At 36.8% G+C, this 13,047-nt stretch overlaps 1 protein-coding gene across 10 annotated transcripts in view; it reads right to left on the reverse strand.

Moving 5' to 3' along the window:
- BRD10 (bromodomain containing 10) overlaps window positions 1-13,047 on the reverse strand; it is an 84,725-nt gene that overhangs the window by 64,437 nt on the left and 7,241 nt on the right. For all 10 annotated transcript variants that reach the window (XR_010427048.1, XR_010427047.1, XM_064643249.1 and 7 more), the window contains one exon: window positions 7,401-8,827. Coding sequence is in view for 8 of the 10 variants with exons in the window: in XM_064643249.1 (XP_064499319.1) it covers window positions 7,401-8,827 (1,427 nt within the window). In the remaining 2 variants the exon portion in view is untranslated. The remainder of the gene's footprint in view (window positions 1-7,400; window positions 8,828-13,047) is intronic.

Here is a 13,047-nt window from a genome sequence, read left to right on the forward strand (position 1 = left end):
CATGCACCAAAAGACCTACACAATTCCCAGGCTGGCATCTGCCCTGAGCTAAGCATATATCTGTACAGAGAAGCACTACAGTCTTTTTCACATTTTTTGACACCAGATATCCTGTGGTGCAGGCATTTTTGGCTATCACATATAAAAAATTAAGAAAACACTACAGATACTTGCACAACGGGAGAGAATTAATACATACAGCAAACTACTTATCACAAATTCATCTTCTACCCTAGTAACTTCCTCATAAAATACAAAATTGATGTTAAAAAGAAGTTGTACCAGTAGCATTGATAATCTATCTGTTTTTCCCAAAATAGTATTTCTCAACTTCAAACATCTGCAAACAATGGTAACAGGAAACTATTCTTTCACAATCAGCAGTTAGCTAATAATCCATATGTATTACGTAGGTGGAATATATCATACAACAGTGTTTAAAAACAGAGCTTTGTAACCCAGAGGTGTGCTGGTTTTGTGGATTACCATCCAGCACCCAGACTTGGAACTTTGTAACACACTGCCTTGTCTCTGTATATGATTGGCTCTACCACATCTGGCTACTAACCCTGTCTGGGGATAACAAAATCCCCAAGGGGTTGAACCAGTATCAGCTGGGAGAGGCAACTTCTCAAATCACTCCACTGAGGTCTGCTAGGGATATTTTGCCCATAATCACAGGTAAAGTAACTATTTCAAATGGCTTATAATAATTCCTTAGCAGATAATGTTTTTGACAGCAGCCAGACCTCAGTGCACTGTACATTTCAGAGCATACTCAATGTACAAATATATTTAATTGCTGACTAATAGCAACCAGTTAGAAAAACTTAGAAAAACCTAAGATAATGAAAATAAATATTTCTAATAAGGAATCTCTTTAGCTCACCTATTCAATTCAACACAGCCTGCTTCCTTCCCATGCCTCCAGATTCCACCTTTTACTAGTCATATTTTATAAAGCATGTAGCAAGAGTTCTACACACGGACAAAACAATACAGCAATTTCAGTACAAAAATTTTTAGAGAGGGAAGGGTTCCACACTGGTTCAATAAACAGATTTCCATCTTTAGAGATCTTCAAGTTACATCTGACCTGCTCTGGTATTTGTCTCAGTTCTGCTCCAAACAAGGAATCAGAGCAGATGACCTCCAGATGTTTCCTCCAACCAGCATTTCTACAGTTTGTGACTTTTTAAAAAAGACTGCCTTGCACAGTATACATATATTAGCAACAAATCCATAGGAATCACTAACTCAGGACTGCACTGCTCAGAAGGAAGACAAACCAGACAATGCTTTTCTCCAACCAATTTTGTTACACTTCTCCATAATCATGTAAGACTGAAATGAGAAAAACACTCTCCATCAAAACAAATAAAGAGTTTCCGAAACTAAACCAAGAAGTCCAAAGAAAATCATGATCCTGAAACAGCTGAAGAGGCATTCTCCTTCAACAGCTGAAGTACATGAAAGCTGTTGTTAGCCCTACCATCTTGAGGCACTAACAGTAGTCTCCCCACCCAGCAATAGCACTAAATTATGTTTACTCAGACAAGTGTTTGATAAATATTTTATAAATACTGATAAATAAATACTGATTTGTTCTTATTCCTTTTCCACTATTGAGCAATACTTGTGATAAAGATTAAAGTTTTACTTCTTTTTGATACAACGTTCAATTTCAAATATAGTTAACACTTCAGGAAAAAAAAGTGCTTTATTTATTGCCAGGATTATAAAATAACATTACTAGATTAAAAAAAAAATCAACTGGTTTGTATTCAAACATACACAACAAAACTATATTGAAAAACATACTTTGCTGCAAATGGCACTGTTCTAAAGCTAGGAACTGTCAGCCTATACTACTGCTGTGTAACTTTACATTCACTCACAAACAATTTACTATGCCACAATTACTAATTATGTCTCCACACTGCCTTTTCCAAAAGGCTCCACATCTCAGTTTGGTTTCAGCTCAGAGGAGAAGAGATTGAGACACCATACCTCAAATGGAAGTTGTAACTAGCATCCCTTTTCCCCTCCCACACTGCAGGAGAGGATGAGCTGTTTTTATACCACCTCCAATACTCACAGCTAAGCCACTTCTGATGCTAGAGAGTGGACAACTACAGACATCCCAGGTCAGATTCTTTTCATGTTCAGTAAATGAATCAGGACTGTACAACAAATACAGAGTACTTTTCTTTCTCTACCAGAGAATAAAGGGAAAATACACAATTACTTTATTCTTCAAGCAAACTATGACAAAGTTTATCCTAATTTAAACTATAATTCAATTACCTGTGGATATAAACCAAAATTATTTATTGAAGTAAAATTTCTCTCCAATAACATGTGACCAACCTATGCCTACAGTTGGCAGCATCAGAGCCCAAAAACTCAATTTGCACATTTTCTGACTTTACCTGCTGAAACAAACTACTTGCATATTAAATTGAAACACAAGCATTGTCAAAATGCATACACTCTTCAGGAAAGAACAGTGCAGTTGTGTAACATTTTAGCTATCACACCTCTGTTTTGTCTGAATGAAAACAAACCTCTCTTGCACCAGAAATGCAGCAAAACACAGGTTTTCCACAGTGAACTTACTTAAGCCACCCTGTACTCATCTGCCAAAAAAGCTGAAAACTCTGTTCAGCAGACACAAGCAGCATTCACTTGGATACTGCCTTGTCCACCTAGTGTTAGGTGCTTGAAGGACAATGAGGGCAGAAACCTATATAGTGAGTATTAGTATAAACCAATATTTTAGGTTAGTGAAAGCATTGAAGTGAACACAAAACATGCTATTCTTCATTCTTCCTTTTCTAATTTTGATTCAAAGCAAGTGAACGTCACATTAGAAAGCACTGAAATATTTTTAGTGTTTAAAACACTGTATTCCAGGTTTCATGTATGATTCAGTCTCAAACTAAAGACAGCGCTTTATATAACAAAGTAAACCTAAACCAAAATAAATGGGTAACATAATTTCTTACGTCACTGCTTCTTAAGAAGCTAATTAATGCTGAATTAATGGCGACCACAATAGGTAAGGCAGAAGAAATATCACTTCCCTGAATCAATACTTTTTTTAGTTAACCTCTATTTTAATCTCAGCTACAAATCCCAAGAGATTGGATCGTTTTGTACTTATGACTGATAGTTAAGAGGTGGGTTTTATTGATTTTCCTTCTACACGGAAATTGTCATCAATCGAAATTGTCATCAAGCAACTTTTTAAACAAACTCATTGCTGAAAGTAAAAAACAAATCTAGATCTATAGATCTTTCACATTTGTTTCTTTTAAAAAACACTAGTGCTGGAACACTTCTGTTTTAAGTTTCACAGGAAATCAACATTTTATTAACCAAGAGCCCTTTAGCTCTGTGAAAATTCTTACATATTAAATTTAAGTTCAGTAGGTTCAGGAGATGTCTGGCTGCCACAGGTTTTCCTTCCAAGCCAAAACAAATTCCACAGATGTTATTACTGAACAGATGTGTAAGCAATTAACAAGGTAACATAACAACTTGAACCTGAACACTAGTTACAAGCATCCAAAAAACACACTAGGGAGATTAGATACAACTAAAACATAAGCCTTCTCAAGTTGGTCTTGCCACCTGAGGGTGAAGGAGGGGAAACAAAAAAATAAATAATTCAGATCTCTTCTACTACTACTTTAGAAGCACAAAAATGAGACAGATAAAACACTAAACCACAGGAATGTTGCTGCCACTTGTAAATGACTTCAGCAAGAACTATTTTTTAGTTTTCTACATTGGAATCCTTTTGACTTGAAAACAGGAACGTTTTTACAGACCTAATAAAACTTTTTGTTATAAACTCTGATATTTGAGTCCTTGTGGTTTCTTGAAGAAGAAAAGTAATGTTAATCCATGCTACAAATTATAAAGTGACAACAGAGAGCAATTTTAAACAAAAACTTACTTGAATAATATATTTTTTATAAAGATGAAATTTTTACTGCATATGCAGCCAAGTCTTATTACCCCAGATGGGGCAACGGATGTGTTTAACATCAAATACTAACTCAGTAGTATTTGCCACGGTAAAATACAGTTAAGTTAGCCCACTCCAACTGCAAGAATTTCTGTTTTCATTACATTCTAGGAGCAACTCCACTGTTCTCAAACTGAAGAATAGGCTCTATATCTTTCTGTCAACAAATCTGTAAAGACACATTTCATGCCTTTCAAAGATTTGGCAACTACTGAGGATGTCCTATTTCCTCTTTAATCTTCTAATCTTCAATCTTGCTCCGTGCTCTCAACAGCTCTCCCTTTAGAAAATATAATATGGTACAATCTGGAAAATGAAGCATCATGATAGGGTTTTGAAGCTTCCATACTGACACAGCATATGCTTTTACACAGTCAAAAGAGCAAAACAGGTCTGGACAAGTGCCCTAACAATGCTGATTTAAAGAACAATGTAAGGAAACCCTATAAAACCTCAGTGGTACACATTTTTGAAGACACTAGCACTGAAGCTTAATGAATTGTGTACCTTGTTACAACTTGGTGGAATAGCCCTCGATGTTTTCAACATGATTAACAGGCTGTTCATATCCAGAGGCTAGACAACTCTACAACAAAGCTTTTACAACACTGAAGACAAAAGTCTTCAGAAGACTTTTGAAGATTAAACTCCCAAGGACAATAAACCAGGCCCTACGAAGTTGCTGCCAGGCCTTCTAGTTCATTTCTTCACATTGAATCAACACTTGACTTCATACATAAAAAGTACCGATACTCTAAAAAAATAAAATACACTGTGAAAGGTACTTTGAGCAGTAGACTGCTACGAATCTTTCAGAGCATAGAGTCTACATCAAGGTTCTTCTAAAGTTCTGTGCTGTATTGGTGTTTTCTACACCAATTGCAATATAAAGAGATTTAACTTACTTCAACCTTTGCTTCAGGAACATCACAGTTATTTCAAGCCTCTGGTGCCTCCTATTTTCTCAACCCTACGGATGCTCTGAATTTCATTCAATCCCTGTTTCAAACATGCAATCACAGGATTCTCATACTTTTGTACTGTGCCTTGCCCTGAAACCTTTATTGTACCCCACAATTTACTTTGGCATAGCTGTCTTAGTCCAGACCTAACAAGCCTTATCACCATTGTCACAGTCCAATTCAAGATGTATAGCCTAATTTATCTAACTCCAGTAACAAAATACATTTAGAAAGGAATGCATAGCATGCAAGTTATTTACAGAACTGCTCTCCCTGATTCTGTATTTTCACTTTATTCAGTACTACTCTGTTAATAATACTGACACAGAACGCTGCCACAGTAATAACCATCATCTTCTCTCAAAGACACAGACTCAGTGAAGTGGTTACACCATTTCATAAATCATAAGAAAACCTTGTCATTATGGCAAAGGTCATAACATGGCTCTGTTCTCCAGTAAGTTTTCCTCACAATAGTTCTGGGAAGTTTTCAGGTAGAAAAACTGCACTACCAGGCTATATTCATGATGGGTATCACTGCTACAGCAAGCCAGGAGTGTGCAAATCATCTCAACAGAAATACAAACTGTGACTCTTACATTTAGCTGCCTGAGAGAACCAGAAGCAGGAAAAAAAATTTTTGTTAAAAAGTAAGGAAAGGTACTCACTTTTACATTCCTGATGCTCTCTTCTACCCACTGCACTGTTTTAAGAATGTTGTAAAGAGTGATTATGGCCAGGATCAGATTTAAATCAAATGTCTTTGTGAATTCAGACCGGGTTTTACCAAATCTCTTTTTCTGTTCTACATTGTAAGGGAATCTTTAAACAGAGGATTTACATTTCAGCTGATCTTTGACAAATACTACTTAGCCTTAAACATTATAAAACATTACAGAACAATAAAGTATTAGCATGAATTGAATCCAATTGTATCCATTTCAGCCTAATAGGTACAGGATAAATGGACATTTAACATGTATCCTGTTGTTCCTATAGGAACAACAGCTCTTTCTTGCAATGCTGTAAAGTTTTAGGAAAATTTTCTCCAGCAAGGTCAAAATTTGCAATGAAGAAGTGGTCAGAATTAAGATGGAAAATGCCTCAACATTTTAAGAGATAAAGGACAACAGTTCTACAAACTAAAGAGGCCTTGTTTGCAATTTGGGTTATTATTCACTTTGCTTGGTTTTAAGAAAAATGAAAACAGTGACACTTTTGGAGAGCTAACAGTAGTGCAACTGAATGTAAAATACATTAGTTTTGCTCTATACGACATATATGAACTTCAGCTGCAACTTTTAAAATTTCTGTTGAGATGTGGGCATTGAAATTTTTTGGAAGGAGGAATTTGTGACTTAAATGGTAAGACAGTTTGTTGGATATTATGTAAAAATATTTGGGATCTAAATATTACTTGTTTCCTTAGCTTTAAATTTGAACTTCTAGTAAAATGCACTGACATCAAATCTTGGAATTTTCTTGCCCTTTAGAAGACATTTTGCTGTTATTCAAATTTCTCATTTTGGCTTTCCACATTTCAGATGAAATCCAGTACTTATCTGTCAGTTTACACTGTTCTGAAAAGTAGCTTGTCACTTTGAAAAATATAATTTTTGAAGCAGTCTGCTAAAATCTAGCACAGATAGCTTAGCCCAGGACTCAACAGAATGAAGCTTTTATGGTGTTTCATATGACATCAAAAATACTACAGCTACCTGACAATTTGAACTGACTTAAAGACTTTGAAAACTTTACTGTTTTCAAATAGCTTTAAAATTTTCCAGTGAGTTAACTGAAATCTGGATTGTATATCACCTACCTGAAACACTTAGCTAGATGCTGCCCAAATCTGTAAAAAGAATGCCATCAGCATAAACTCTGTATCTCAGTTGCTGGATTCAGTAATCAGGCCCACAGTTAAAGCAGTACTGTTTGGTGACCTAAGACTGCACAGTTCCAGTATGAATGACTTTAGATTCATGATCTCATATAATTACTCTGTGTTTCTTCGTAATTTGGATAAGGTAATATTACCAGAAAGGGGAGAAACATTTCCACAATTGCTCTAATGTAAGACACCACAAAATGACTTCAAGTGATGCTCTCTGATGCTAACCACTCAGTAACATTCATTCTTCTAAATATTTTTTGCAACAAACAACCTCTCCAAATGTATTATGTTCTCTAAATTCTGCAAATGAATCATGGTTTAATCAGCCGATGAACCTGTTTTACATATTTTATATGGGAAACTTTCACTCTAAAATTAACAACCGGAATGTCTAATGCAATAAGGCTGTCCTGTTTCACAAAATAAAACATAGACTTATTAGCTAAAAACACAACTTAGAAATCAGTATCCTCATAAGTTTTACTACAGGTAAAAATTGTCAACTTACCAGATTTGTGCTTCTTGTGTTTTGCTTTCTTTTTAATTATAAACAACTTGTTCTGGAGCTCAGATTTATAAGATTTGAACGGATGAAGATGAATCTCACGTTTTCTTTGCAGGTCATCAAGTTTTCTCTGTAGATTTTCATTTAGAATATCCTTCAACTTCTTTTTTTTCTTTTTCTTCTTTTTTGCTAGTATCTTATTTAGTTTCTTATTATTTCGCAGTGAGTTCTCTAGCACTGTTTCTTTAGCAGATTCATGGTAACTGGTGTCTTGGTAATCATTGTAAGTGCCATTGACATGCACCTGGCAAGCTTTCAGTGTGTTCTCCTTGAAGGGACTCATATCAGACCTTAGTCTGGCCATTTCAGCATAACCTTGTCCATTCTCCCCATCCGTTATTTCTCTTGAACTAGAGTCACCACCCACACCAACAATCTCTCCTGAAGTAATCAAATTCCTCAAGTTCTCTTTATAACAAACAGTTTTCTTGATGTCACAGACTCTTGAGTCTTTGATTTCACAGTTTATCTCCCCGGTAGGGATTCTAAAGGTGCCTAAATGTAGTTTTTTTTCTGGACAGACAACAACAGAGTCCATACTTTTCTCTACTTCTGTCTTGGAAGGATGTAGCAGTTCTCTACCAGCAGAACTGACCTCCCCATTGCTTTTGGCTACATATTCATGTTTTACTCTTTCTGATTTAATACGTGGTACTTTTTTAACTTTGATGGGAAGAGATGGAAATTCAGGAGCCTGAAAAGGTTTTTGTTTGTAAATCCGAACATCCGCACCACAGAACTGTGGAAAATGAACATATGCATTCTCCAAGCAGTCATAACCAAGAATTACTTCTCTGCATTCATGGATAGGCTGACCTAGCACTGCATCCTGAACATCCTTTTGTGTTTCATACACAAAGTCACAGAGACCTTTTAGCAGCCACACTTTTTGGTAGAATGGTAGCTCATGAAATGGTTTTTCCTCCAAGGGATTAACTTCTCCGAGCACTTTGAAAAACTGGGGACATAAGCCAAGTTTTTCTGCAGCCCCATTAGGATTGTCGGTCTGCCCTACAACAGTATACCAGTGTTGTACTTTCTTTCTCAGTGCTGCTTCCCAAGTCCTGTAAGAAGATGTCGGCCTGCGGTGTAATGTAGATCTGCGATGAGGAGGACTTAACAAAGAAGTCATTATTTTAGATAAAAAAACATTACACTGAGGCATCAGAAGACAGCGTTCCAATTCATAGAATACTATTTCAGGTAAATTTAAAATCTGTTGTGCTAAACAAAGAAAATGACCAATAGCTGGAATCTCCCACATTGTCTCCATCCTTGTAGGTGCTGCTTGAGCTAAAAGTGATTTTTCCCATTCTTCTATTTCTTTCTGACTGGCTTCTTCTGCTTCTTTTCTTTCTTGATCTCTCTGCCTATTAAAAGAAAGTTCATGAAAATTCAGACACTGGGTGAACAAAAAAAATGAGGGAGACAAAAATCAGAGCTACAGCATGACAAACATACTTATCTTGAACTAATGAAGAGCACAGCACATAAAGTTTTAGTTCAGTTTCTCTTATTTTGCAGTACACAATGCATCACTGGACCAAAATGGGAAATTACAGTCTTTTATAATCTATCACCACTAGTTTAAAAATGGAAAAAGGTAAGAAAAAAGCCTGGCATATATCAATAGTCTGTGTGGTTTAGGTTTTTGGAGGTTTTAAAATGTATTTCCTTCCCCAGTCTCTTTTTGTCAGGATTAAGTATTCATCAAATTATCCATATCAAAATCTCTGAAACAAATTCCAGGTAAATCTTGCTGTCAAATGGTTGCCCTGTGGCTTGCATCACCCTCCTTGTACTTCCCTTCCTCAGCACACAAGGGTACATGTCTAAGTGCTAAGTGCTTTATTTACACACATTTTCCCTCCCAGTCATAGGTGTGCTGGTTTGCAATGGTAGTTAAAAAGGAAACAAGTATTGGGATGCACAAAGAATGTGATGGAAAATAACACCAGAAATAAAATGTCATTACATTAATGAATGGTTTGCCCTCACCTGAAAAAATGTATTCAGTTCTGGTCCCCCTATCTAAAAAAAGGATAGAGCAGAAATAATGTGTATTCAGAGAAAGAGGTTATCAGTAATCAAAGGCCTGTAAAAAAGTTCTGAATAATCTGGAGGTCCACACAAAACACCAGCAAGAGGAAACATGACAGCAATATACAAAGCTAATACAACAGACCGAGAACTCCTATTTACTTCTATTTGGAAATTCATCATGCAATTTAAGGGCAACAAGTGTTAGAAGAAATGCTTCCATTTCAGATAATCAAATCACACCTAGCTTACCATCTAACTTACTAAAATATAGGATATGTTATTTCAGTTCCAAAGAGGAAAATTGGACATCTGCATGAATCACGGGAATATCAAAGGTTACCAGCAACAGAAGGGATTTTTCTTTAATGCTCCAATAGTAAACTAACGTTTTTGCCTGAAGGCGTGACCAGATTCCAAAAGATAGCATTAGGATACAGCTGTACTTACAGGAAAATTTTTTTAGAGCTCATCCTAAGCTTCTCATATGTTTTTCCCTAAAACTTCTATCACTGGTAGAAACAATGACCTGTCTACAACACTAATATGACCTGCGGAATTTCCATGTCCTTATTTCCAGATTGCTAACCTCCAATTATATTTTTTTCATACACAAGTAGCGAATAAATGGCATGTAGCCATTCAAAGCATCAATGGCTTCAAATTCAGCAAAAGAGTAATAATAAATTAAAATCTTTCTTCTAACAACCTGAAGCTAATAGTGGCTTCTAGCTTGAAGAGCGTGTATTTGAAGCATTAACTACTGACTAGCTATCTCAACAGTGTAAAAAATGTGACCAACCCAACTTAGTTCACATTTTAGTCAGCACTGGAGAAACATACCATATATATGCAAAATAACATAAAATACAGTAAGATTCTACTGAATACTTTATCTTATACAATTAAATTAAACTTCCAGTGAATTATTACTATAATTTGAACAGAACTTTTTAATACCACAAACACACATTCTTGTGACAGATTCATGTAAAGCATAAAATGTAAAAGCAAACAGATCAGTAAATTCTTAACTTCAGTATCCCAATGCAGCATTAATTTAATGATGTAAAGGATGGGATATAAAAACAAAATCCTACTTTGCAGCACAAAATCCCATTTGCCATTCCATGTGAACAAACCAATAAATTCAACAATACTACTTGCATGGGTGAAGTAAGCATTACTTTTATTCTGACTTATGTTCTATTTCAATGTGCTAATATTGCTTTGATATAATAAAGAACAGAAAATAATAAATAAAAAAACTGATTTACATGTGAGACAGAGGAAGAAACGATACTAAGTAAAAAATAGTCTCAAACATCAATTTCAAAGCACTTTTGGATCCCACTCCCTCCTTCCTCCTAAATGTAAAACACACCTCTTAATAACCTGCTGCCTCCAAAAGGTGTGAACAGTATTAATATGGTATGGAAATAAAATTAAATATGAATATATAGTGAGATAGAACATATGTAGAAACAATAACATTTCAGTATTGTTGAGAAAAATACAAGCTGTAGGTGATCCAAAAATATCATCTTTGCAAGCAGTTTCGATTTATTATCAATTTATAATTTAAATCAAGATAGAATTCTCAAACACAATACCGTAGATTCACTTCAGTCTAGATAAAATTACAATTATTAAACTATTTTAAGAATGCTTTAGAAGGTTCCTTAAATAGAAAAATATAAGTTGTTTCACTTGCAAAAAGTTCGTCTTTGTTTTTTAAACTGTTGTTTTATCACAATATCTGTTATCATTCTGTTCTCAGTAGACATTCAAGAGAAAATGTATATAAAAGCACACTTTCATGTCTTCATTATTGAGGTCTTCCTGCTAGAATCTTTTGGAGGGCATAGCTTTTTCCTGCAGTGCTTTTTTTGTTTTTTTTTTTTTTTGAGAGGATAGAAGGGAATGAAGAGGGGAGAGGGGATGGGGCAAGGGAGCAGGGATGGAGGAAGAAATGGGAGGTAGTCATCATTATGGCTAGGCTTTGCGAACGAATATTTGGGAAGGGCTCTACTCACATTTGCTACAAGTGTGCTGGTGGCTAAAAAGGCCAATACGAGATAGACACGTCCGGTTGCAAAAGGCACAGCAGAAAGACTCCTCAGGTGGTATATTCTGCAAGACACGATTCTTTCTGCGTTGTCTTTTCCCCTCGAGAGTGATCCTGTGTGCTTTCTCAAAAGCATCAGCAGCGCTAAAGATAGTGTGTCTCCAGACCTCCCGATTTGAGGCCAGAGTAGACCAGTCATGATGATCAATATGGCCAAGGTTGAGATGTTGTTTCAGGGAGTCCTTGTATCTTCTCTTCAGGGCTCCTCTCTTGCGGCAGCCAGTGGCAAGTTCACTGTAGAGCAAGATCTTAGGGAGGCGGTGGTCCTTCATCCTGGAGACGTGCCCTGCCCAGCACAGCTGTGTTCTCATCAACATGGCCTCAATATTTGTGACTGCTGCTTGTTCTAGAACAGACGTGTTAGTCACATAATCTGACCAGTGGATGTTTAGGATTGAACGGAGGGAGCGTTGATGGAAGCGTTCTAGGAGATGCAGGTGGTGGCGGTAGATGACCCATGATTCGGAACCATATAAGAGAGTAGACAGCACTATGGCTCTGTAAACACTGATCTTTGTACTTTTCTTCAGGTGTTTATTTCACCAGACTCTTTTATGAAGCTTTCCGAAAGCTCTATATGCCTTAGCTAACCTGTTGTCTATCTCTCTGTTGATCTCACCATCGAGGAGATGAGGCTAGCTGGGTAATTAAACTGCTGGACCAATTTGAGCTCTGATTCACCAATGGTGAAGACTTCCTGAGGTGCAGGTTGATAGAGAACTTCTGTCTTCTTTAAGCTGACTTCCAGCCCAAAGAGCTCAGCAGCCTCAGCAAGGCAGGATGTTAAACGCTGCAGAGCTGCTTCTGTGTGGGTAACGAGGGCGGCATCATCAGCGTAAAGCAGCTCCTGGATAAGATGGTTTAAGGTCTTGGTGTGGTCCTTCAGTCGCCTTAGGTTGAAAAGGCTTCCATCAGCATGGTATTGGATGTAGATACCGTCCTGATCATTGAAGTCTGACGTGGCCCTTTGGAGCATCATGCTGAAGAAGATTGTGAACAGGGTTGGTGCGAGAACGCAGCCTTGCTTCACACCATCAGTTATCAGAAAGGGCTCAGAAAGTGCATTGCCATATCTGACTTGGCCGCGCTGATCCTCATGGAGTGAGCTGATCATTTTAAGGAAATTGGGTAAACGTTCCAAAATCTGCCACAGACCTTTTCTGCTCACCGTATTGAAAGCCTTGGTGAGATCAACAAAGGTTACATAGAGATGAGGATGACGATCAAGGTCTTCCTGCTAGAATCTTTTGGAGGGCATAGCTTTTTCCTGCAATGTTTTTTTTTGGTTTTTTGTTTTTTTTTTTTTTTTTAGAGGATAGAAGGGAATGAAGAGGGGAGAGGGGTGGGGCAAGGGAGCAGAGATGGAGGAAGAAATGGGGGGTGGTAAGAGAGAGACATTTGCTGTTGGACTGAGAAATTCTC

This window comes from Pseudopipra pipra, chromosome Z, assembly GCF_036250125.1.
Source record: "Pseudopipra pipra isolate bDixPip1 chromosome Z, bDixPip1.hap1, whole genome shotgun sequence".
In the NCBI taxonomy this organism is placed as follows: Eukaryota; Metazoa; Chordata; class Aves; order Passeriformes; family Pipridae; genus Pseudopipra; species Pseudopipra pipra.